Source organism: Daldinia caldariorum (genome assembly GCF_022478825.1).
Source record: "Daldinia caldariorum strain CBS 122874 unplaced genomic scaffold F4812scaffold_6, whole genome shotgun sequence".
NCBI lineage: Eukaryota > Fungi > Ascomycota > Sordariomycetes > Xylariales > Hypoxylaceae > Daldinia > Daldinia caldariorum.
The window spans coordinates 735602-758752 of record NW_025953042.1 but is presented as its reverse complement, the minus strand read 5'-3'; the positions used below and the strand labels follow the sequence as shown (position 1 = coordinate 758752).

At 50.3% G+C, this 23151-nt stretch overlaps 10 protein-coding genes across 10 annotated transcripts; 6 read left to right on the top strand and 4 right to left on the bottom strand.

Moving 5' to 3' along the window:
* Positions 1–3451, top strand: F4812DRAFT_424772 (uncharacterized protein). The gene has a single exon (XM_047933858.1). The coding sequence runs from the start codon at positions 314–316 to the stop codon at positions 3215–3217; it is 2904 nt and encodes a 967-aa protein (XP_047791119.1). The 5' UTR covers positions 1–313; the 3' UTR covers positions 3218–3451.
* A 417-nt stretch (positions 3452–3868) lies between these two features.
* F4812DRAFT_424770 (SE-domain-containing protein) lies at positions 3869–6513 on the top strand. The gene is made up of 2 exons (XM_047933857.1): positions 3869–4081; positions 4247–6513. Exon 2 carries the CDS (start codon positions 4476–4478, stop codon positions 6003–6005), a length of 1530 nt encoding a protein of 509 aa, XP_047791118.1. The 5' UTR covers positions 3869–4081; positions 4247–4475; the 3' UTR covers positions 6006–6513.
* Positions 6514–6823: 310 nt separating this feature from the next.
* F4812DRAFT_424768 (glycosyltransferase family 2 protein) lies at positions 6824–8585 on the bottom strand. The gene is made up of 2 exons (XM_047933856.1): positions 8256–8585; positions 6824–8169 (listed from the first exon to the last, which is right to left on the bottom strand). The coding sequence occupies exons 1-2, from the start codon at positions 8352–8354 to the stop codon at positions 7027–7029; spliced, it is 1242 nt and encodes a 413-aa protein (XP_047791117.1). The 5' UTR covers positions 8355–8585; the 3' UTR covers positions 6824–7026.
* Positions 8586–10586: 2001 nt separating this feature from the next.
* Positions 10587–11072, top strand: F4812DRAFT_458326 (uncharacterized protein; the record flags this gene model as incomplete). Its single annotated transcript, XM_047937345.1, has 1 exon — positions 10587–11072. The coding sequence occupies one exon, from the start codon at positions 10587–10589 to the stop codon at positions 11070–11072; it is 486 nt and encodes a 161-aa protein (XP_047791116.1).
* F4812DRAFT_347383 (uncharacterized protein) lies at positions 11019–11942 on the top strand. Its single transcript, XM_047931681.1, has one exon. The coding sequence runs from the start codon at positions 11181–11183 to the stop codon at positions 11679–11681; it is 501 nt and encodes a 166-aa protein (XP_047791115.1). The 5' UTR covers positions 11019–11180; the 3' UTR covers positions 11682–11942.
* Positions 11943–13271, top strand: F4812DRAFT_347384 (uncharacterized protein). Its single transcript, XM_047931682.1, has 2 exons — positions 11943–12010; positions 12096–13271. The coding sequence occupies exon 2, from the start codon at positions 12288–12290 to the stop codon at positions 13053–13055; it is 768 nt and encodes a 255-aa protein (XP_047791114.1). The 5' UTR covers positions 11943–12010; positions 12096–12287; the 3' UTR covers positions 13056–13271.
* Positions 13272–13356: 85 nt separating this feature from the next.
* F4812DRAFT_424762 (pyridoxal phosphate-dependent transferase) lies at positions 13357–15902 on the bottom strand. Its single transcript, XM_047933855.1, has 3 exons — positions 15116–15902; positions 14854–15016; positions 13357–14774 (listed from the first exon to the last, which is right to left on the bottom strand). Exons 1-3 carry the CDS (start codon positions 15162–15164, stop codon positions 13487–13489), a joined length of 1500 nt encoding a protein of 499 aa, XP_047791113.1. The 5' UTR covers positions 15165–15902; the 3' UTR covers positions 13357–13486.
* On the bottom strand, positions 15903–18746 carry F4812DRAFT_424761 (AAA-domain-containing protein). Its single transcript, XM_047933854.1, has 2 exons — positions 18050–18746; positions 15903–17809 (listed from the first exon to the last, which is right to left on the bottom strand). Exons 1-2 carry the CDS (start codon positions 18453–18455, stop codon positions 16080–16082), a joined length of 2136 nt encoding a protein of 711 aa, XP_047791112.1. The 5' UTR covers positions 18456–18746; the 3' UTR covers positions 15903–16079.
* A 240-nt stretch (positions 18747–18986) lies between these two features.
* Positions 18987–21071, top strand: F4812DRAFT_424760 (uncharacterized protein). Its single transcript, XM_047933853.1, has one exon. It carries the CDS (start codon positions 19100–19102, stop codon positions 20672–20674), a length of 1575 nt encoding a protein of 524 aa, XP_047791111.1. The 5' UTR covers positions 18987–19099; the 3' UTR covers positions 20675–21071.
* A 402-nt stretch (positions 21072–21473) lies between these two features.
* F4812DRAFT_347321 (putative Rab/ GTPase) lies at positions 21474–22968 on the bottom strand. Its single transcript, XM_047931680.1, has 3 exons — positions 22732–22968; positions 22205–22472; positions 21474–21912 (listed from the first exon to the last, which is right to left on the bottom strand). Exons 1-3 carry the CDS (start codon positions 22759–22761, stop codon positions 21590–21592), a joined length of 621 nt encoding a protein of 206 aa, XP_047791110.1. The 5' UTR covers positions 22762–22968; the 3' UTR covers positions 21474–21589.
* Between the last annotated feature and the right edge of the window lie 183 nt (positions 22969–23151).

Below are 23151 nucleotides of genomic sequence, written 5' to 3'. Positions count from 1 at the left end.
ATATGTGCATAACCACCTGGATCTCGGTTCCTTAAGGTTGGTGGGGGTTCCAGGGCAATAATTGGTTCATTGTTAGCAGCTAAAGCTTAGCTACCTAACCCACGTTCAATCCAGGCGTGATATTATCATCTTTGAACTTACGATCCGCAAATCCGCAAATCCGCGAAACCTCTGGTAATAAATTTACATTCAAGGTCTTGCGAGAGCATTCGCGCTCTAAAAAAAAAAAAAATACATAGACCTCCGGCTGAAGAATGCTATGGAGAAGCATTAAAAAACAAATCCTCGACATGGCAGCACACGCTTCGCAGATATGCCACCTCCGTTGCCTATCCCGTCGAAGGCTGCGATCCATGCCCTCCGAGGGATTGCCCTAGGTACTTCGTGTGCCATTGGTGTCATATTGGAAGATCGAAGGCGCCGAATTAGTACTTTAAAGACCGCCCTGTCGAATAAAGAGAAGCTCAAGGCGGTTAAAAGATATCATAGCGTGGCAGACCCGACTCCGGCGCGACTCGACGAAACAGCTTTCGCAGAAGGGGACCAATTCCAATGGCACCACGTAGAAGATGATACAGTTAGGACGCGCGATGGTCCTTCTGCTTCTAAAACGTCTCCTCAGCAACACTCGCCCGAGGATGCTTCTCCAGATACGAACCCTGCGCCGTCTGTAAAGACAGAAGACGGATTGGAATCTCCCTCGACGACCACTACCCAAGCCGAAACCTCGTCCTCCCAAACCACGCATCATGATGTAGCAGTAGCACATATATTGAATACCTCTCGGCAGCAATTATGGCCCTCGGAAACCGAATTCGATGCCCATAAGACTTGGGGAACGTATCAAGCTTTATATTCTAGTCCCATGCTCAAGATCCGTCTAAATAAGCGCCGTAGAGCCATTGCGGATGTGACTAGCATTCTGGATAGTAATGATGAAGAGAGATTAGACCAAGCTCTTAGAAGATTCTTGGACGCATGCCGTGGGTCTTATTCTGAGCAGTTAGATGAGCAATGGATTGAGCTTTCCATTCGACTTTCCAGAGATTTTCACGCAGAGAATCGTTTAGAGGATGCTGCCAAGATCCTGCTTACAATACTCGGCATCGGCCCCCTCGAGGAGTCCCAGTTCTTCGCCCATCAACCCATACCTCTTATAAACTACTACCTACGCCAAGTAGACGAGAACGGACGCGTCCCTCAAGAGGCCGTATCTACGGCGACACGCATATTTCTAGCGACGTTGAAAGAAAAACCCCAAATGCGCTTCGAAGAGCTGGAAGAGTTCGGTATGCAGCTGATGACCGAAAACTTCATGTTGGGTCAATTTAGCCTTGTCGGTGACGTTTACTGGAGAGTAATTGCTATCACCCAAAGTTCCGAATTTATGGGATGGGCTATACAAATGCTTCATGAACACCGCGACCACAAACACGTACTCAAATACTTCTTGCTAAACTTCTCGAAGACGACTCCTGACGCCAGGTCTTATTTCAACACGGTCGATTCTGTCGTGTCCTCTGTCGAGGCTTTAGGGGGTATGAAAGCTGAACACGTACTGGACGCTCTCTGTCGGATGGATGGTGCAGGTACAGGAATCATACGATCTCGTTGGGTCATGAAGCTGCTACATGCCTACTGGAATCGCAACCGAGACTTCCCAACATTGAAGGCGCTCTTTGACGCGATGTTGTCTATAGACATCCTAGACAGAGTGACAAACTCGAACTTAGTCTACCGTACAATGGTCGAGTTATCTATTAAGGCCGAGATGAATGATGTGGCAAGGTTATACTGCGAGGAACTTCTCGAAAAGTTCCCAGATATGACCACGGACGTCACCCTTAAAGGCCTTTTTATTTTGCCCATGGCTAAAGCTGGAGACTGGGACGGCGTGTCTAATGCTTTTGCTGAGATGCAGACCCTAAGACGTGGGCAAGAAGATGAATATGATAAAGCTTTCATCCAAATCTTAAAAATATTTGCAGAGAGCCATACTGCTTCAGAGGTTCGCGATTTCGTATCACATTTCATCAGCCATCTAGGAGTACGCATGCATCGGTACATCGTCACGCTAGTAGCAAACAAATACGGCCAATGCCATGACAGTTCAGGCTTCGTATCGTGGCTACAATACTGCAGCGAAGTCGGATTTGCTATGGATTCGAGTTTCTGCAACTCAGTCCTCCACAACTGCCATGCTAAATGGGCTATGCCCTACAACGAATTGCGGAATCTCTATACCGAATTCGAAAGGCTTGACGTGTCTTTTGATGATGTGACACGACGCATCTTAAGCCAAGCAGCATTGAAGGGCAGCAAAACCGATAGGAATGGCAACGCAGTCAATAGAGCGCAGCACCCATCTCACATTGCAGTGGATAGATTAGCTTATGCTGGCCACACGTCCAATAGACGAGACGTCTACGAAGCGATGAAGCAAGAACTAAGTAATAGCAACACGGCAACGGCGATTTCGATCTACCAGAACGCCATTAGGTTTGGAATGCCCCCTTGTCCACATTGCCTTCGCTTAGCTACATTCGCAACGCTGAAGAACGGCAAGAATGGCTCTGCTTCCGCGATGCAACTATTACAAATCGCGTACGATCGCGGCGAAGACATCAGCTCGGCGGTGTCAGAATTCATCAAATTCCAGCTTAACAATCTCCAAGCAGAGGCCAAAGAAGCTTTACTTCACATGAGGAATCTGATCACGCAATTCGAAGCATTACACATTGTTATCGTCCCGGATATCCTCACCCGCATGGCCCTCTTCTGCGTTAAGTTGGGCAACTACAGCAAGGCACTCGCGCTATGCAACCTAGCAGTAGACAAGAGCGGTACTGAGAACCTGTGCTTCTCTAGAGAATGCTTCAAGGCGCTGCTTATGACCTACCCGGCGCTGCGGGATTTGGAAGGAACGGAAAAGCTGATGGAGGACCTGCTCCAAAGCAATTTCGCCGGAGACAGACCCGTCTATCTATACCTAAAACGGACGATAAAATTGGTCAAGAAAATGGCTCCCGACCGCACGACGGATGCTATAATAGATATTCTAGAGCACGGGAGGAGGGAGGTGGCGAGGCGGCGGGAGAAAATCAGGAGGGAGAGTAAAAATATCGCCAACGAGACGCTGAGGATCATGAAGGATGCGCTGTCGGATATGCGGGGTTTGCCGGACGGCGAAGGCCCCGAAGAATTGCAGTGGCAGTGAGCCCTTTGCAAGAAGAGTAAACGAAACGGGCTGCCGCGTAATAGACATTGCATATTATCTGTATATCTGTATATATCCCGAAAGGTATATATTGCCCCCGAGTGTTGGTTATACGGGGACATCTTTAGAACATATAGTACCTACTTAAGGTATGGTATATAACAGGTACCTAACTGCTTACATGGTATTTACCGTGTTGGCTTTCAAGTACATTTTAACCATTTTAACTGGACAGTCGTATAACTCCTAAAGTTGGACAAGACGCAGGTAACCGTACTGGTGTACTACTAATTACCTTAAGTAGCTAGGCTTGTCCACCTGGATGGCGTTCTTTCAAAACTCCGAGAGCTTTCACTGATTACCTAGGTAGGTAGGTACCTGTTATCTGATTTCTATTTCCCAATGTTTCTCCACGAATTATGGATTACAACATGGCGTTTTTGGTCATAGTTCAGGGGATAACATGATAGGCTCAGTACGATGAACGATAATGGCGTTGCTCCCGTCTTTTAGGTACTTGTTAGTTTTTTATATCATTAAACTCGTCTCTTCTTATTGGACAACCGGACTGTGGGGATAGCATGGCAGCATGGGTCATAATATTGGGCTTGGCAAGCATGTGCAAGCCAGGAACAAAACCAAAAAGAAAAAAGAGGAACAGGAAAAAAAAACCATAAGGGGTATAAAAACGAATATCACTTATACATGGGACGATTCGTCGAACCATCATGATCTGAGAGAATCAGCTCTTTTGGGGTTTTATTGTATTCATTACCCATTTCACATTCTATAATTCGACCATTTCTGCTTTTAGCTCCCGACGACCCCTAATTCTTAGGTATTTACTTACCTTTCTTTACTCGAGTGAGTCGTTGTGTGGCTCTCTTTTTTTCTTAACACAAAAAAACAGAGGGGGGGAAGAGCTAGGTACATATGAATGTTTAAATAAATATTTAAAGTCCATCCGGTCTTTCTCTTTTTTTATTTTTCTATTACAGAATATTTTCTTATTAGGGTCCTTATACGAAGTCCAATTCAACCCGCGATACCCACCTTACTATTACCCAGAGGTACTTAATACAAGACGAAGCTTCACCGACACGACAAGACACGACACGACACGACAAGATAAGACAAAGAGACAAGACCATACTTTAAACTATTGTTTACGTTCCTCGATCCTTATAAGACATACCTTTTAATTACATACCTAACCCAAGCAATAAACATCCCCCCCCTTCTTCCCCGCCGTTTCCCAATGAGCGAAACTACTGTCGTCGTAGAAACGCTCCCCGAGCGACGAGCCAAACACCATGAGGCCGAGGTCGTCGTAGTCGGTGCCGGCGTTTTCGGGTGCGCCATCGCGTACGCCCTCGCCGAGCAGGGCCGGAGCGTGATCCTCCTCGAGAGGTGGCTCAAGGAGCCCAACCGGATCGTCGGCGAGCTGATGCAGCCCGGCGGCATCAACTCCCTCCGGAAGCTCGGGCTCGGCCACACGATCGAGGACATCGACGGCCAGCCCTGCCACGGCTTCAGCGTCTTCTTCTACGGCAAGAACGTCCAGATGCCCTACCCCCGGATACCAGGCCTGCTCGGACCGGACGGGAAAGAAAAGACACATGCGAATGGGAATGGGAATAAGAATACGAAAGAGAAGGCTAAAGATGACGACGACGAGCCCCCGAGACCCCAGGGCAAGAGCTTCCACCACGGCCGCTTCATCACCCAACTCCGCAAGGCCTGCCTCAACCACCCCAACATCAGCGTGTTCGAGACCGAAGCCGTGAGCACCGTCAAGGGCGACCACAACCCGGAGATCCTGGGCGTGGAGACGCGCACGACGAACGCAGAGACGGGCGAGAAGGTGCCCGACTACTTCTTCGGGCAGCTGACGATCGTGGCGGACGGCTACGCCTCGCGCTTCCGCAAGCAGTACATCCGCGAGGTGCCCCAGGTCCGCAGCAAGTTCTACGCGCTCGAGCTCCTCGACTGCGAGCTGCCGAGCCCCGGCTTCGGTCACGTCGTCATCGGCGCCCCCAGCCCCGTGCTCATCTACCAGATCGGCTCCCGCGAGACCCGCGTCCTGGTCGACGTCCCCGAGAAGCTGCCCCAGGCCTCGGTCGCCAACGGCGGCGTCCGCGGCTACATGGCCAACGTGGTGCTCCCGGCCCTGCCGCCGTCCGTCCAGCCCTCGTTCCGCGCCGCGCTCGAGCGCGACGCCAAGATCCCCCCCAGCATGCCCAACAGCTGGCTCCCGCCCACCAAGCAGTCGGCCACACCCGGGCTCGCGATCCTCGGCGATGCGATGAACATGCGGCATCCGCTGACGGGCGGCGGGATGACGGTCGCGCTGAACGACGCCGTGCTCCTGCGGGACCTGCTGGCGCCGATCGCGGACCTGGGCGACACGGCGGCGGTGTCGCGCGCGCTGGACGCCCTGCACTGGCGGCGCAAGCGGCTCACGTCCATCATCAACGTGCTGGCGATGGCGCTGTACAGCCTGTTCGCGGCGGCCGGGGACGCGCAGCTGGCGAAGCTGCAGCGCGGGTGCTTCGCGTACTTCGAGCGCGGCGTCGTGCGCGACCCCATGGGCATGCTGGGCGGGCTGATCCCGGACCCGCTCGTGCTCGCGTACCACTTCTTCTCCGTCGCCTTCCTCGCCATCTGGCTCGACTGGAAGGCCACCGGGCTCTGGAAGGTCCCCGTCCTGCTGTGGAACGCGTTCTGGCTCCTCTGGACCGCGAGTAGGGTTTTCTTGCCGGTGATGTATCGCGAGGCGTTTGTTTAGGTGATTAATCGGTCAGTCAGTCAGTCGGTGGGTGGGGGTGGATGGGAATTATGTTGTTATTGTTGACGGTGTCGAAAGTTTGCCTGCCTGGCTTGTGATAGAGAAATACCTACATATAATGCGGAAGAAGAGAGACTTTGGGGAGAGGGTCTCTTTGGTATCTATACACTGACTAATAATGCAAGAGCGGACCTGCTGAAATCCATCCCTGGATTTCTTCGGGGATTATGAGGAAGAGAGAGAGAGAGAGGCTTGTTTGACTCACTCGCATACATACACACATATACACATACAAGCAAGTAGATCCTAGAGGATACACGCGGACATGTCTGCTCGGTGGTTGGGGACGATAGCTGGGCTTGATTTTTTTTGACGTTACTGGCCCGGTGAACACGAGGAAGAGACATGAGAAGAAAATGATGAAGAAGGAGATGAAGACGAAGACGAGGATTAGAATCTACGGCTCAACGGATACAAAGCAATAGTTAATTTTAATGATTCAGATGAGGTTGACGGTATCGATGATTTGTGAAATGCTCATTGAAAGTAGCCTGGTCTTGTGTTTTTCTGTTGCTCTGTCATTTCACGCAACTCAAAAGATAGAGGAATCTACAAATATGATGATGAATGGGAAACAAAGTAGCCGACTGACGACGACCTCTTTGCGTACCAGGTAGGTATTATGTATGCTTCCTACGAAATATCCCCATGTTTCTCCTTTCATTTTTCAAGAAACACTTGAAAGCAAAGGTCATGATCCACCTGGTTAGGGTAGACAGACTTATTTACATCACATCTCATACGTCAAAAAGCAACAATTTAAGGAAGAACTTTTCTCTATTCGTTCCGCCGGATATCTAATGCAACGTTATAAAAACAAACGCAATGCAGTATAATACGACTGTGCTGATTTAAATGGTAAATCCAGCATAGGCAATGGCATTCCACAGCCTATCGGCATTTATTCCACCCTTATATTCCCTGACCCTTCCCTCTATGCTGTGCTGATTCAGCCTGCATCCTACGTCAGCCGCCGCCGGTACACGCCCATCATCCAGCTAGCCCTCAGCACAGCTAGGCCGATGGCCATCTTTATGCTATCCTGTATGATGTTGAGCTTGCTCCCGCCGACCTCGTGCCAGTCGATGGGCACCTCGGCGACCTTGATGCCGGGGCTGCTGCCGATGACGGCTCCGTCGCTCCCCAGGACGGGGACGGCGGGCGCGGACTCGGCGAGCATGAGCATCTCGATGTCGAAGATCCAGCCCTCGGCGTGCATGTAGGGGACGACGTGGGGCAGGGCGGCGCGCGAGAAGAGCTTGAAGCCGCACTGGGTGTCGCGGATGCGTGAGGTGGCGGGCGGGGTCAGGATCGCGAGCACGAGGTGGAACGAGCGCATGAGGAAGTTGCGCAGCGCCGACCGCTTCACCACCGCCTCGCTGCCCACCAGGTGGCCGCGGCTCCCGATCGCTACCCCGCGGTGGTACCCGTCGACGACTTCCTCGCACCCCTCCATCAGTTTTCCCAGGTCGCTGAATTTGGACGCCCCGTCCGCGTCCGCGAACAGCGCGTACTCCCCCCGCACGTGCCGCAGCCCGTGCGTCACGCCGCCGCCCTTGCCCCGGTTGCGCTCCAGCGTCACCACCCGCAGGATGTCGTGCAGCTCGTGCTTGCGCGCGAAGTCCAGCGCCACCTCGGCCGTCTTGTCCGTGCTCCCGTCGTTCACGATGATGATCTCGTACCCGGCGAGGTCCTCGCGCGGCGCGTTCTTAACGTGTCTAGGGGGGGTCGGGACGGGGGCTCGTCTCGCGTGGGGGGGAGCGTTGCTGTGCTTCGGGCGAGGGTCGCGGCCGAACGTGGCGTCGAGGTATTCGACTGCTTCTTCGAGGGTCGGTAGGATGCGGTCTTCCTCGTTGTAAGCCGGGAACACGACGCTCATGCGGACTTCGGCGGGCTCGATGACTCCGGTGTCCGCGATGTCGAGTTGGGTTGGGTCGTCGTTCTTGGCCCTGGCCTCGCTTGCGCGCCGGTCGGCTAGCCATCGGTCATGCCAGCATGGTAGCTGCCGTCTCTCGGTGCCGGTGGGTGTGGTTGTGATATAAGTCTTTTCGGAAGGGAGTACGGCTCGAGGTTTGGGTGCGACGAGATGGAGTAGGGCATAGAGCTATAAATAAGTAAGTAACTACCTGTTAGCCTAACTAGAAACTATCGTCATTGATTTGATAGATAGAGATAGAATGTGATTCATACAGCATAGAAGGCTAAAATGGTCAATCCGGTAAACGCAGCAAATAGCGTATGCGGGGGTGTCTCTTTCAAGGTCAAAGTGACCGAATTGAGTAAATCCATGGTTGCGATCCCCAGGCGTTCACATTGGAGTGTGCTTCTTGGGGTTAAAGTTTACCTGTTAAAGGTGAAATGCTAAGATTGGATGAGATTGGATAAGTAATTAAGCAATGAAGTGACGTATTGTTTGCATTGGCCAGTCGTCAACTTAAATTGGGTTTTTTTTAATTCGTTTGCTTAGGAGGTAGGTATTCAAAAATTGGAAGTCGCACATCGTTAATTCCAGGTGGCACCTGAAGCTTTTGGAGGATCAGTAGGATGTTAGGTGCTAGAACGCGCGGCAGAAGAAGCCACGTCTCTAGGGCTAACCAATCAGAGCTTCCGAATGCCTCAGCTCTAGCAGTTGGTCAGGGGATCTGCCGCTAAGGAGCTTCGTTAGCTTAAGGACCCTTAAAGATTGACGTCACAGCTCCTTCTCTTCTTTCATGCCTGCATGCTGCATCAATTCCAACCTCAACCAATTTAGTATCTATCAACTTAATTCACTTCGACCGTCATCTTCTATCACAAGTATAGAGTAATTGGTTCTTTAACAAAGTATTAATTTTTTTTTTTTTTGGCTATGAGTGAGCATAACCAGGCCGACTCTAACTCCAAGAAACTCGCACCGTTTGTTTACGAGGCCGGAATACTCCTACACAAGAAAAAAAAAAAAGAAAAAAAAGAAAAGCCAATTTCTTGCAGGCGTTCCTGACTTTCTCATAAATATATTTCCAACTATGCCACCTAAGGACTCATTCCTGACCGAGGACATCTGCTTCTTCGGGAGAAATCATCCAGATGCTTCGAATATTTTCGTATAAGTCCCTGGTCCTTCGCAGTATCTCTGGACGATAGACCCTACGCCATGTCTCTCGGTGTATATGGCTTATACTAGCCTCAAAATATCCATTTCGCTCTAAATACAACTTCGGAAAGAAATTCACTACATCGTTTTACGATTAATAGAAAGCCCGTGCTCTTCTCTTTTATGGGCCTAACCAGCTTTCATTCGTTCTCAATGCCGATACGCTCTCCGTCAAAGAATGGATGAGGGCCAGTCCAGTACTCGCAATGGGGCGATATCTGATGGTACAATATATCCACGAGATTGTGGTGTGATCAACCTAGAAACACCCTTATATTCACCAGTGAAATTCAAGAGACTATCAGGCACAAATGTAAACGCTGGTACGGACCCAAAAGCCTTACGGCTCCGCCCATCGGTAACCACCGGTGGAAAACTCCTTTAAGAAATACAGGTGTCCATGGACTATCAAGGTATAAATCATGCTATGCGTTCCGCGATGGTGATGCAATGTGCTTGTTAGTAGTGCTGGAATCTAGCTATGTTGATACATCCTATAAGAAAACTGCTATACCAGGAACAGGAAGAGATGCTTCACAGTACGAGGTCATCTCTCTCTTTCTCTCGAATGACTATAATATCTAACATTCCATCAACCATGGCTTGTGAAACTAGGCTCGAGAAGCTCGAATATTATTGGTTTATCCTCGCGTTTTTCTACGAAAATGCTCATATAAAAATATTCAGAGTTGGTATCACAGCAGACGAGTAAACGTCAAGCTGCAGTGGAAGTGAACATTAGACATACAATTTTATAAGAGGAATAGGTTTGCATAGACAATAAATTCGCGCTGGCTGCCACATCTATCACATCGCTTCCTTATTCAAAAAATGACAAACGTCCATTTCATTTCTTGAGAGAAGGTTCATATATCTTTTGATTGGGGAATAGGGGCCTATCACAGGCGAAAGGAGGGTCAGAATCTTATTAGAACAACATATAGTTAACTCGGCAGATGCAAACCATTGTGTATTTGGTATACAAATAGGTATATGAGATATATATAAGATCTTCTCTATCGTTTCGGCCACCGGCTTCCTAGTAATAGTATCTAGGGTTATAAGCTAAAAGTCTAGGTTATCCTCAGGGGTTTCACTGTGCGAGGCCGTCTTCCTAATTAGCTGAGTTCGGCTCATATGATTGGCTAAGTCTCCCGCACTGACGAAACTATGAACAATCAATGAACCCTCATTTAAATCACCACTCGACGCGACTGAATAATAAGACGGCACTATTTCTTCATGCCTATATAAAAATTTTCACGCGTCTTTTTTTTCATCATATATACGCGTACCTAACCTAATATTTAAATACCTACCTAATATAAAACTCCTCTACCTACCTCTTCTTTTGCGCGTGTCCGTCCGTTTCCTTTCTTCGACAAACCATGGCGGTTACTCGCAAGCAAAGCTCGATCATCAGAGAATCGCAAAAAAGACGCCAAGAAGAGATCGACAGGAGAAGGGAAAAGGAAAGAGAAAGAAGATGGGAAATGGACAGGGAAGAGGAGAGAAGCAAAGCGAAGAAAAAGTTTTTCCTCCTGGGTGCCGCTTTGATGTTTCGACGCTACGTGGAGGAGATGCGCCGCCGAGAGGAGGAGGAAGAAGAAGAAGAAGAAGAGGGGGAACGCCCGGAGACTACGAGCGGCAGCAGTAGTGGCAGTAGCAGCAGCAGCAGCGAATTGGAGAGCCCGACTCCATCGAGACCGAAGAGGAAACAACCGAAGAAGCCTACTACTCCTACGAGAGACAAGATATTAAAACGCCAGGCTCCGCTGGGGGTACCTAGTGGGCGATCCCCAGGTTCTATCGAGCGGTGGATAGACCAGACGGAACGGGCGACAAAAAAGCGGCATCGATGGTCATTGAAGTGAGATCAAAAAGGGGCTAGGGGGTGTGTGTTATCGTATATTCGAAAAGGGACGAGAGCTGTTATCGTTTGACACGCTTACGCAACAATTCTCGATCTGATATCGGCTTACATGACAGACGTCGATAACTGGACGCAGCCAACTCGGGGGGCTGTTACGAAAACCAAAATGTTGGTCTGCAGGGAATCAAAAACGTGCAAGCAAGCTGCAGCGAAACGCGGCATCATTCGACAGTGTACAGCCTCTTACACAACCTTCATTTGGGAGAGGACAAACCCGATTTCGTGGGCATGCTGGATATGTCATGTGGTTACTATTACTTCGGAGGTTTTTTTTTTCTTTTTTCCTCTATTCGCTCCTCCGATGCGTGAGATGGACATGACGACAGACGGGAAGGAAGGAAGAAAAAAGTTGTTTTGTTGGCGTTTTTGGCGGAACCGTCGTCATCGGGGTCATGGATTCCTATTAGGTATTAATCTGACCTGGGGGTTTCCCAAAAAAAGCAATGGGAGAATAAAAAGGGAAAAAGCAAAGCAGCTAACCAGACCGAATCGGGATAAGCCTCGCATCGACGCATTCAACTCACCTTTCCCCCAGGCCCCAAGGATCTGAGGGATGACATCATATCCTATCCCAAACTCCGAACAACCCCTGATCGTGAGACTTGCATGGCTTTTCCCCCCTCGCCTCTCATCGAATAGCTTAGCTGCGGGTTTCCGCTTTTCGTTCGATGATGGCATTCGACGCCATCCCGCGCATATCGTTTTTTGCCAGGGGCGAGCCCGCCCCTTTTGGAACACGTCGTCTGGAGGTTAGGCATGTAGGTTATGCACTACGTACGTGCCCCGTGGAGAGAGTCTTCGCTTCGCTTCGGGTTTCTGCCGTGCGACTTATTGGGCTTCCCGTTCGCTTCTTACATAGCACGATCCCCTTCGTTGGCTGTAGGTAGCATAAGCTACCTATCTAGGTATATATTTAAAGGCGTGGGCTAACCAAGCCCAAATGTACAATTTCTCTATATCATAGTTACCTAAATATCCAACTACCTAACCCACCTACCTTAGGTAGTGAAACATACTGAATTATCTTCTAAGAACTCATGCTCCCCTTATACTTGGAGTATTAGCTAACGGCAAACACCTACCTACCTATCTACCTGTCATATTCTTATTAGTTAAGATCCGATCCGCTGCATACCACGAGGAAACACACAAAATCATGGGTAAACTCGCCCCCGTCAACCCGCGCAACTACCTCCCCTCGCGCGCGCACCCGGAGCACCGGTCGCGCCGCAAGCAGCTCGAGAAGGAGCACCCGTTCACGTGGAAGGAGCCGCTGGTCCTCGGGCTGATCGGCATCGGGCTGGCCTGGAACATCGAGAAGCAGGTTCAGAAGCACGAGGAGCGGAAGGAGCGCGAGGAACAGCAGCAGCAGCAGGGACGAGATAACAGTAACGAGCTGCGACGACGAAGGGACAATCAACAGGGTCGTGGCGGATCGTACGATGGCGAGACTAGCAGTAGTAGTAGTAGGAGCAGGAGGAGGAGTAGAAGTACCCGAGACAGCGAGGACAGATGGAGCAGTCGGCCGAGGAGTCATGGCGGTAATGGTGGTAGTGAGTACAGCGTAGGCAGGGACACGGTCGACGTGGAACTGGGTCGGAGGAACCACCACCAACACCACCACCACCGTCGTCATCATTATCGCCATGATGATAATGATGATGATGATGATGTCAATCGTATGCAATCGGTGGATAATATGCCACCACGGTACGAGGAGGAGGGCCCGCGGTATATCAACGACGACGACGACGACGAGGGCGGCGGGTATTACGAACAAGCACGGTACGATAGGGGATACTACAACGACGAGAACAATGATGACGATGGCCAGACAGATTTGAATCGGGATTGGGATCAGGATTGGGTTCGACATCGAGATCGAGAGTATCGTGGAAGAAGCGATCGTCGCGACTCTTGGTAGTTGGTATTGGGATTACGGGTATGAGATATAACGATATACTTACCACTTATTATCGCTCTCATGATTTGAGCATACCATCCAAACCATTGAAAAAGGAGGAAAATGTGTCAAGAGAAACATTTGGTTTTGATATAACGTCTGGCCTGCTGTACAACGGTTATTGCCGACCACATGTGGTGTGCGGCGGAGAGACGTCAGTCAATATTGAAATATGCATTTGGATGCATTTGTATTATACTCCCATGTACTTACGAGTTCACGAGATTACGAGCAAACGAAGTAGCATTAGGTACCTAGCATTATGCATATTTCAGACTCAAATTTTATTTCGCCTTTTATCTAGGTAGGCACATACCACACTTCCACACTTATATGATGCAGTTCTAGTGAGTTAACTAAATACACTCCTCGTCTCGTTCTTCTCTATCCATCTACTTCGAAGCAATCGTCTTCTCAGCCACCTCAACTATGATTTCGAAGTGTTTCTTGACGTGACGCTCCTCGACAGTAACCGCAGCCGGGTTATGCCGGATGGCGAACACATTACCAACCATGGTGCTAGACAGGAAGATCCGGCCATCCTCCACGATAGCGTTGTACACCTTCTTGGTGAACTCGTTCTGCCCTGCGGGCGTCGAGTCCCTCTTCGCCATCTTGAATACGGTAAGGGCGAACCGCGGGCCTGCTATGATCTCGAAGAGATCCGGCCGCGTCCCGAGAAGCTCGCCGAACGTCTTGCCATACTTGATGCGATCTCGGATGTGTGCGCGTAGGCCCTCGATGCCGTAGGTGCGTATCACAAACCAAACCTTAAGGGATCTGAACCGCCTTCCAAACGGTATCTGCCAGTCGCGGTAATCCGTTACGAGTCCGGAATCAGTGTGCTGGTTCTCTAAGATCGGCAGCGAAACGCTCAGAGCATCGGTCAGATGCTTGCGGTTGCGCACCCAGACTGCGCTACAGTCAAAGTTGACTAGCAGCCACTTGTGCAAGTTCATGTTGAAGCTGTGGAAGCGTTCGAACGGCTTCGCAAGATGCTGGTATTCGGGGCAGATCAGAGCGGCTCCTGCATATGCAGCATCGACATGTACCCAGATCTCACCGGGGCCTTCGGGTGCCAGTTCCGCTAATACGGATGCGATTCCCTCCATATCGTCGATAGCACACGTGTCGGTGGTTCCAAGGGTAGCAGTCAGGAAGAAGGGCTCAAGGCCCTTGGCGCGCAGTTCTTGAATGGAGCGGCGCAACTCGGCGCCCGTTATCCGATAGTCATCAGTGTCGTAGACGGGGATAACGCGGAATCTTACGCCTGCGATCTGGGCTCCCTTCTTAGTAGCGCTGTGGGCGGAGGCACTGCCGAGGGCCACGAGTTTGCTACGGCGGATAGCGATGGCATCCTCACGTTCTTCCTCGTCAGTGATATGTGCTGTGGCTTCACGCAAGTACTTGTCACGAGCGGCGACTATAACAGTAGCGATGGCCTCGGAGGCGGTTCCGTGGATGACGCCGCCACCGTTCGTAGGTCCCGTAGAGAGATAGCAAGAGGGTAGGTCAAAAGCCTTAGCTAGCCAGTCGAGCACAATAGTCTCCAGCTCAGTAACGGCGGGTGAACAGATCCAGTTGAAGGCAGCCCCGGTGAAAGCAGTTGAGTACATCTCACCGAGCATGGCCGGGAAACTGCTGGAAGAAGGGAACCACGCCAGGAAATTGGGCGATTGCCTAATAGATTTCCCTTCTCGTTAACCCAAAAATGCATCGCACATAAGGACGAACAGATAGAAAGTTGAAGGGTGCGAACCAATGGGTTATGCCTGGGAGGATCTTGGACTCCAGGTCTTTCTGGATATCAGCCCAAGCCTCGCCATTCTGAGGGGCTTCCGAGGGCAGCAGCTTTCTCAGATAACCAGGTTCCACGTTTGAGACGACACGACGCTCTTCGATGGTGTCGTAGTATTTGATGACTATATATAATATCTTAGTAGTGGTAATAGTTTCAGTCTTCTTCTTCTTCTTCTCTTTTTTTTTTAAAAAAAAAAGGGGAGGGTGGCGTTAAGACTTACTTTCGTCGATAGACGATATAGCCGCTTCCCGGAACTGCTTGGAGTCCATTTTACCCTAGCCGGCCGTCTTTTCCTTCGAGGTTTGTTTTTGGTTGATATACCCTCTTCTTATCCTTACCCGGATTTAATTGAGATGTAGTAGAAATGAGTGCCTAGGTAGGTAAATAAACAAATACCCTGTCTCGATAAAATAATAATAAAATGACCTAATGATTTAAGTTGGAGAATTACGACAATTTTATAATCGAGAGGCAGTTACAATGAATGGTATAGTCCTTTTCCCTTTCCTTCGGCTAAGTAAGAGAGAGGTACCTTACTTTTTCGACGGTTGCTTCTCCACCTCCTCTCTAGAAGCCAGCGTTAGCTTGGTTCGGGCTATATCGGAGGGCGCAGCCTTAACATAAATATGTCAACTTCACATAAACATGAACAGCTGCTGCTTCTACAAGGTATTTGAAAAAGTGGAGAAATGTATTGTATAGTAGAGACTACCTACCTATCTTAGGTAGTTCCTTATGAGGTAGGTAGTTTACTATACTTTCAAGTTTAGGTTGAGGAATTGCGTGATTGTAGTCTACCTGAAGTTCAACTACCTAGTAGCAATTGTCATTTATTATGCATTACATAGTACACTGGAAACATGGTGTTTGCTACTAACAAAGCTACTCCCTTTGTCTCCCCTTTATGTCATCCCATGGTTTAACTCTTCGTACTTTACTGGCTCTAATAATTTTGGGGTTTAGACTATTGCGAAGTTAATGCTGGCTGATATGAGATATGGTAACATGTATAGGGCAACAAGTTCTAATCTGATCAATTAACAAGTAAATAGGCTCGGTATCATCAGGCATAATTTCAGGCAGCGACATTGAGCTCCGCGTCTATACAGGCATCTACCCCTATCCATCACAAGGCAATATCACACATATATACGCTTTAGCCACTTGATATGTAAAATGCCCCCTTATGACCTAAACTTTTCCTGCCACTCCCTATAATGATCCAACATATCCTTCGTGACCAACTTCGGCGTCTTGTGTATCGCCGCAAGCAGCACCCCCATCGCCGAGATGCCATCGTTCTCATCCGCGTCCCAGAACGCCTTGTCGCAGATCCGCGCGACTTCTGCTCCCGAGTATCCTTCGCTCTGGCGCGCCAGCTCGGGGATGTCAATGGTCCCGTCCTCAGGGAAGCCGAGCTCCTTAGCTTTGGCGGCGAAAATGGCTTCGCGTGCCTTGGCATCCGGCAGCGGCACGTAGATCAGCTCGTCGAAACGGCCCGGTCGCCGTAGCGCTGAGTCTAGTAGTTCCGGTTTGTTCGTCGCCGCTAGCACGAATACCTCCCCGATACGCTCAAACCCGTCCATTTCGGTAAGGAGCGTGGTAAGTGCTTGTACGCCTCCGCCTGTACTTCCGCCTGATCGCGTTCCTGCGATGGAGTCGAACTCGTCAAAGAATATGATGCTAGGACTGGCTTCGCGCGCTCGTTTAAACAGGTTACGAATCGACCGTTCAGTCTCCCCCACGTACATGTTCAAGAGCTCACCTCCCTTCACGGCGAAGAAGTTGAAGTCGGATTCTGTCGCCATGGCTTGGGCCGTCATGGTTTTAGAGCATCCAGGCGGGCCGTAGAGAAGAACGCCCTTCGGAGGCTTCGACATCCTAGCTCGAGGACCTGTAGGACGTCGCAGCACTCGTTGCAAAGCAACTTTAACTTCCTCATAGCCACCGATGTCGCTCCAGCGCACGGTAGGCGGCTTGAGGTTTATGTCATGCATGGCTGTAGGTCGCACTTCTTGTAACCCTTTAGTCACATCGTCCCATATCAGGGGTTCCTTCTTAGAAGGGCTTCCTACCCGCTTCCTCCACGCCTTAGTTGCGCGGTATAGGACTTTACGGAGATCTGCGCCAGTATACGCATGCGTCCTGTCACCAAGGTCTGATACATGCTGATCAAACACATCGGGGGCGAAGGTTGGCTTGTGATAGCGGATGATCTCCTTGCGACCTTGTGCATCTGGGACGGGAAGAGCGATGTGTTCCTCGAAGCGACCGGGCCGTTGAAGAGAGTGGGGGATGTCGTTTAGGTAGTCGAGACAAGTAGCGACCACCAAGATATGCGGCCTCTTATTTTGTTGGCGCGCCCTATTTGATAAAGCATCCAGTCCCTCGCCGATGGTCTCAATCATAACCTGACGATTTGACTGTTCCTTTCCTATTAACCTTGTTATATCATCTAATAAGAGAATAGTCGGACTGCGTTGCTCGAGGGCAGTTTTAAAACAGGTTTGTATGGTTGACGGCTTGTCATTATAGCTTAGTCGAACAACTCTGCCCCAATTGGTGGCAGCGATATGGTCGAGTAACATCGATTTCCCCGTCCCATGGCTTCCATATATAACAATTCCACAAGAGTAAGTCGGTGTAGTATATCCTTCGAACTCGACATCAAAGTCGTTGAAGAATTCGTTAAGCTCGTCTATTTGGCGTTTCATACCCGGTAGCGGGCTGACTTCTAACTTACCCCTGGTTTGGACCGCTTCTTCGCTAGAAAACTCAACTATTGTCAAGCCAGGGGCGTATTTGGCTACACTGTCGGTCCTACCATTTACAGATATAACCACGAACGAGCGTCTTGACCCATTCAGAACGACGTCATCAAAGGACATGCTCGGCAAGATGAATTCTGCTGTCTCTGTTGACGTTGTTAGATAGGTGATGCGCGAATAGGAGCAAAAAAAGACAAAGTATATCAAGTGTGACATCTATTAAAATCCGTAGTAAATAGAGACATGATTCTTTCCCGTGCCATTATATATACCTTATATAAGACTATAGGCATTTCTCTTATATTGGATTAAGAGAAGTATCTAACACGACATAGCTCACGACATTGAAACCATTAAGCGTAAGGAATGAAAATTTAACTACTCACCTAATCGACTCTCAAGATAGTATTGCCATCTCGTCTGTTCCGAAGCAGGCAACGGCGCAGGATCTGGAGTAATCTCTTTCATAATCACCGTCCCAGCATCGGGAACCGGCCCATTGCCAGGAGTAACTTTAGCCAGCTGGCCGAGTTCTAGACTGGCCAGCTTTTGAAAAACTCGGCTAACGGAGACGATGTTATTCGCAACATTCTTATCCGGTGCCGGCCACGCAACGGCCTCCCATCGAGTAGGCCCATCCGTTTCGATGTTGCAGAGATGCGCTGTAACAAAGCCCCCTTGGGCGAAGGTGGTGGGATGGATGAAGATTTTGGCGGCGTTCTTATACGTGGGGTTCTTTTGGTTGGCTACATCTTGCGGCTGTAACCGGACTTTGAAATCGTCCTTTCCCATTGTCAGGAGAAGTTATTGTGTAAGTGAGCGTAGTAGGTTTAGGTGCTTATAACTGTATAAGTGGAAGTTTTAACGAGTTTACCAAGGTACCTGATATGAATAAAAATTCTCTAGGGACCTGTTAATACCTTAAGGTAGCCCAGGCGGGTCGTTAGTAACTTTATAGACACTAAAGGTGATAATATTGTTCATTGTCGCATTAAAATAACTACAAAATCGTAGTTCCTTGGATTTTTAAAGAAGAACTATTTTCTAAATTATAGATCACAAACGTGAAGTAAAAGGGAGATGTAGATGGATGAGAAGATATCATGGTTAGGTACCTAGTCGAGTGTATTGTGCGATAAGACAGTAAAAATACAGTGTGGACCTTTTATAACAGAACTAATAACCCAATCAAAATTGCTTGTGTTACTTTATAAACTCCCTTTCTAGCGGTATAATAGAGATAATACCGTGCGAATTGTAAAGTAAACCCCCCTCCTTCTAAATTATAGGCCAATAAAGCCCTATGAAAAAAAGAACAGTCACCTGCAATTAGCCTCCAACCCTGGCTTTTTATCGACAATCCAATTCTCTCTCCAGCTTCCGCGTCTGCAAAACTAAAATACTGCAATGCGCTGGGCGTCCCAACTCGCCGCCTCATGCTCTTACGACAGCTCCACCGGCCATCTTCACGATCGGTAGCCGCGGCCGCTGCAGTAGCATGGCAATGTCAATGGCAATGGCAGGCATCGCATACCGCGCTGCTGCACAATAGCACCAGCCGACTCCAACCTCCCCCACCATCACCACCACCACAACAACAACAAAATAATGCCAAAGATCAAGATCAAGATCAGGAACAGGAACAAGACCAAGATGCTGCGCCCAAGAAACCCAAAAACCGCCCTTCCCTCTTCGAGCAGCTCTTCCCCGACGAAGCCAAAACTCTCCTCAACAAAAATACCACCCCCAAACCCTCCTGGGCCGAACACCTACTAGACGACCCCCCGCAGCCCCCCTCCCCCTCCCCCTCTCCGTCTCCCTCCGACGAGGAGGGCAACAACGTAAACGACGACATCGGCAACGACGGAAGAAAATCCCCGGCCGACGTGCCCCTGCGCGCGAAGAGCATGCTCATCCTCTCCGCGGCCAGCAAGCACCTGACGGAGAGCGACTTCCAGCGGCTGGGCCCGCAGGGCGCGCATGTGGAGGGCTGGGTCGGCGGCCTGTCGCGGGTGATCCAGGCGCGGGACCCGGACACCCTGCAGGCGCTGGGCCACTACTTCGTGCTGTTCGACCGGGAGGCCGCGGCCGCCGCCTACTGCGACGAGGTCGAGCGGCTGTGGCAGCTGGGCAAGGCGCACGTGCCGGGCGCGCACCACCGCCGGCGGAACAACAACAACAAGAGGGGCCGGGCGAGCAGCAGCAGCAGACGCCACCCGACCTCGTCGCCGTCGCCTGCCTCCGTGCCCCCGCCGCCCGGCCTGCCCGCCGCCGACGGCAGCAGCGAGGACGTGGCCGCGGACCTGCGGGCGTTCACGCTCGTGCCGCCCAGCCAGCGGTACTACCTGGACGTGTCGAGCGGGTTCAGCCGCGTGCGCATCGAGGAGCTGGACGTCGGCGGCGTCGCGTTCGTCGACCGGCTGGCGGACCGCGCCGGCTCCAAGCACCTGGTGCTCGTGTCCGTGGACGGCGGCCGCATGTCGGTCGACTGGCTGCGGCGGGCGATCGAGGAGGACGGGCGGGAGCGGAACCTGCCGTGGGGGGTGACGAGCCTCGAGCGCGGGATCCTGCCGTTCGGCAAGAGCGTGCTGAAGAAGCAGCTGGACGACATGGAGCAGCAGCAGCAGCAGCAGCAAGAAGAAGTAGACGGGAGCTTCGAGGGGAGTTTGTTGGATCAGGCCGAGCGGATCGCGGGGAAGCCGGAGTGGCTTGAGGGACAAAGTGACGGGGTAGGAGGAGGGGAGAAGGGAAAGGCGATGATGGATGATGATGGTGGTGGTTATGGTGGTAAGACGGCGGCTGGGGGAGAAGGGAAAACGCTTAAGGAAGACGACGATAGGAAGTATAGGCGGTATCCCCGCTTCATCATCCCCTTCGTGGATAACGCCGAAGCTCATCGTTTCGTCAGGCACTGGCACCGCCGGCACTTCAAGATACGCATGAGCATCGCGGGGGAGAAGCCGATATCGTGGGACGAGACGAGGATACTCAATACTACGGTACTGTGGTAGTTGATCATTATATATTAGGTACCTTAACCTAGCCTATAGTTATTCCACCTAAACTAAGCCAGCTATATCATATTTTATCGCCCCTATTACACCCTTCTTCAAAGTACCTAGGTACTCAGATGTTGTTGATCGGGTACATACCATTCATTCATTTTACGCGATACGAGGTGAGGGGGGGAAAAAAGAAAGAAGGAAAGAAAGAAAGAAAGCGAATATGGCAATGCAGACAGACACCGGTGCAGGCTCTCCGTAAACATAGGTTAGGTATATACTTGATCAGAGGGAAGAACCGACGATGACTGAAAAATGTATTAGACCCATATCAACCAAACTCCGCCAATATAGTATCGCCCTCACTTAAGCCCCTCCCCCCAGGCCTCATTCTTCCTGTGTGATTTGTGATTTGTGTGTTGTGTGGTTGCGTGTTGTTGCGTTGTATGTTGTGCGTGCGTGTGTGATGTATGGCTCTGAAAACGTCTATCGTAAAAAGGCAAGCTAGCCTAACCTTTGGCCTTTTGCTCTCTCACTCTCCTCTTCTTCTCTCTGGCTAGCTGTCTCCGCTTCCCTCCCTTTGCTCAAACCAACCCCCCTCGTTTCCTTCCCCCCATGGTAATACAACACTTTGTACTTCTTTCTTTCGGTCCTCGAAAGAGGGGGGTTGTTGTTGCCGTTGTTGTTCTCCATAAGTCATATGCCTCGGTCTACAGTAAAAAAAAAAAAAAAAAAAGAAAAAAAAACTCTCTCGCTTGATAACATGAAAAACATGCCAGACCTCCTCTCCTCTCCACCTCAACTTTAGTCTGATTAACCTGGCTTGGAGGCCCAACTTGACTCTCTACTACCACCACCACCAATACTACCACAACATTATCTCTCTCTCGTCTTCTTTGAGTGGACGTTCCCCCAGACCTAAATTTAGCAGCACTTGTTCAGGCTGCTGCCCTTTTCCGAATAGACGTTGACGCCCTGACCGCCGGCGGCAGCGGCCTGCTGGGCGGGGCTGATGTCGGTGAGTCGCTTCTTGATGTCGGCGGCGAGACTGTAGAAGGCCTTATCGATGTTGATGTTGCTCTTGGCGGACACCTCGAGGAAAGGGATGCCGAGCTCCTTGGCGAGTGCCTCGCCCTGCTCCGTCGACACGACGCGCTTCTCCTCCCAGTCGCACTTGTTGCCGATGAGGATCTTGTTGACGCCTTCCGTAGCGTGCTGCTCCACGTTTGCGAACCACGTTCGGATGTCTGTATGACGAGGTCAGTCAGCATGTGTTTATGTATAGATAAGGTAAATATATATATAGGCGTAGTTTTGGAAATATTGGTGTGATATAAGCAAGCCGTTATCGATAATTCCCCCCGGGGGGTCTCGCTCGAGCCCCTCTCCCTGTCTGTTTGTTTCATATATGGGGGTGGTGTAGGTAGTGTAGGGTTATTATATGTTGTACATGGAAATAGCCGGAGTGCAGTACAGGAGTGCAGTATATATATATAGTTGGGGGAGAATGGGAGAATGAATAGCATCTTTTCATCTTACTCTCGAAAGATCGCTGGTCGGTAACATCGTAAACCAAGAGGATGCCCATCGCGCCGCGATAATAAGCCGTCGTGATAGTTCGGAATCGCTCCTGACCGGCCGTATCCCAGATCTGCAGCTTCACGCGCTTGCCGTCTAGCTCGATCGTCCGAATTTTAAAGTCGATGCCGATGGTCGTGATGAACGACGGCGTGAAGGAGTCTTCGCTGAACCGCAGCAGGCAGCATGACTTGCCGACACCAGAGTCGCCGATTAGGAGTAGTTTGATCTGCGATTGAGAGATGGTCGTTAGTACCTAATATATCATATCTGGGAAATGCTTTAGGGCTGATAGCTAGGCTAGCAGCAGCAGCAGCAGCAGCAGCAGTAATAGTAGTATGTAAGACTTGAAGCCACGGCTTGAAGGAGGCTTTTGATAACCCCAGCTATCGACTGGTATAGATAGATTAGGTAGGCATCTATCTATCCAGTCGTAGCTGTAGCGTTCGGCTCCAGGGGGCAAGAGAAGAGAGAGGCTGTAAACGTACTAAGAAGTCGTAGTTTCGGTTGCCCGACATTTTGGCGGAGTCGCTCGTCGTGGACGGCAGGAAAGATAACTATGACTGTCTTTTTTTCTTTTCTTTTTACTTTCTTTTTAGACGATCGTATTGTTCGTCGAAGAATACCTATTTGTTGTGATATGTAAACGCGATCCCTCGAGTTTCCCAGGGTTGGTTTTTTTCGATTTAGATATCAAACGAGACGACGTGTCGTCAGAGGGTCAAAAAGGTGGTAGTAGTAATGCTAATAGTGGTTGGCCTGGCCTTGGTAGCAAGCAGTAACAGTAGGTAGCAAGCAATAGCGGTAGCGGTAGGTAGCGGTAGTGTTAATGGGAATAATACCTGTACGGATTAGCACATGTACTTTCTTGGCACAGGCATAAGAAGAAAAAGCCAATCTAACTCGGT

Bases quoted from the DNA above. Each gene is read 5' to 3' on its own strand.
- F4812DRAFT_347321 (XM_047931680.1), bottom strand. From the start codon at position 22,761: ATGTCGGGCAACCGAAACTACGACTTCTTA. The intron at 22,473-22,731 runs GTACGTTTACAG...TCTCAATCGCAG, and splicing joins ACCGAAACTACGACTTCTTA to ATCAAACTACTCCTAATCGG. The intron at 21,913-22,204 runs GTAAGATGAAAA...CTCGTCATACAG, and splicing joins CGACCAGCGATCTTTCGAGA to ACATCCGAACGTGGTTCGCA.
- F4812DRAFT_424762 (XM_047933855.1), bottom strand. From the start codon at position 15,164: ATGGACTCCAAGCAGTTCCGGGAAGCGGCTATATCGTCTATCGACGAA. The intron at 15,017-15,115 runs GTAAGTCTTAAC...TATTATATATAG, and splicing joins TATATCGTCTATCGACGAAA to TCATCAAATACTACGACACC. The intron at 14,775-14,853 runs GTTCGCACCCTT...GAAATCTATTAG, and splicing joins CTCCCAGGCATAACCCATTG to GCAATCGCCCAATTTCCTGG.
- F4812DRAFT_424760 (XM_047933853.1), top strand. From the start codon at position 19,100: ATGCTCTTACGACAGCTCCACCGGCCATCTTCACGATCGGTAGCCGCG.
- F4812DRAFT_347383 (XM_047931681.1), top strand. From the start codon at position 11,181: ATGACAGACGTCGATAACTGGACGCAGCCAACTCGGGGGGCTGTTACG.
- F4812DRAFT_347384 (XM_047931682.1), top strand. From the start codon at position 12,288: ATGGGTAAACTCGCCCCCGTCAACCCGCGCAACTACCTCCCCTCGCGC.
- F4812DRAFT_424770 (XM_047933857.1), top strand. From the start codon at position 4,476: ATGAGCGAAACTACTGTCGTCGTAGAAACGCTCCCCGAGCGACGAGCC.
- F4812DRAFT_424761 (XM_047933854.1), bottom strand. From the start codon at position 18,455: ATGGGAAAGGACGATTTCAAAGTCCGGTTACAGCCGCAAGATGTAGCC. The intron at 17,810-18,049 runs GTGAGTAGTTAA...CAACGTCAACAG, and splicing joins CTATCTTGAGAGTCGATTAG to AGACAGCAGAATTCATCTTG.
- F4812DRAFT_424768 (XM_047933856.1), bottom strand. From the start codon at position 8,354: ATGGATTTACTCAATTCGGTCACTTTGACCTTGAAAGAGACACCCCCG. The intron at 8,170-8,255 runs GTATGAATCACA...ACTTATTTATAG, and splicing joins CCATTTTAGCCTTCTATGCT to CTCTATGCCCTACTCCATCT.
- F4812DRAFT_424772 (XM_047933858.1), top strand. From the start codon at position 314: ATGCCACCTCCGTTGCCTATCCCGTCGAAGGCTGCGATCCATGCCCTC.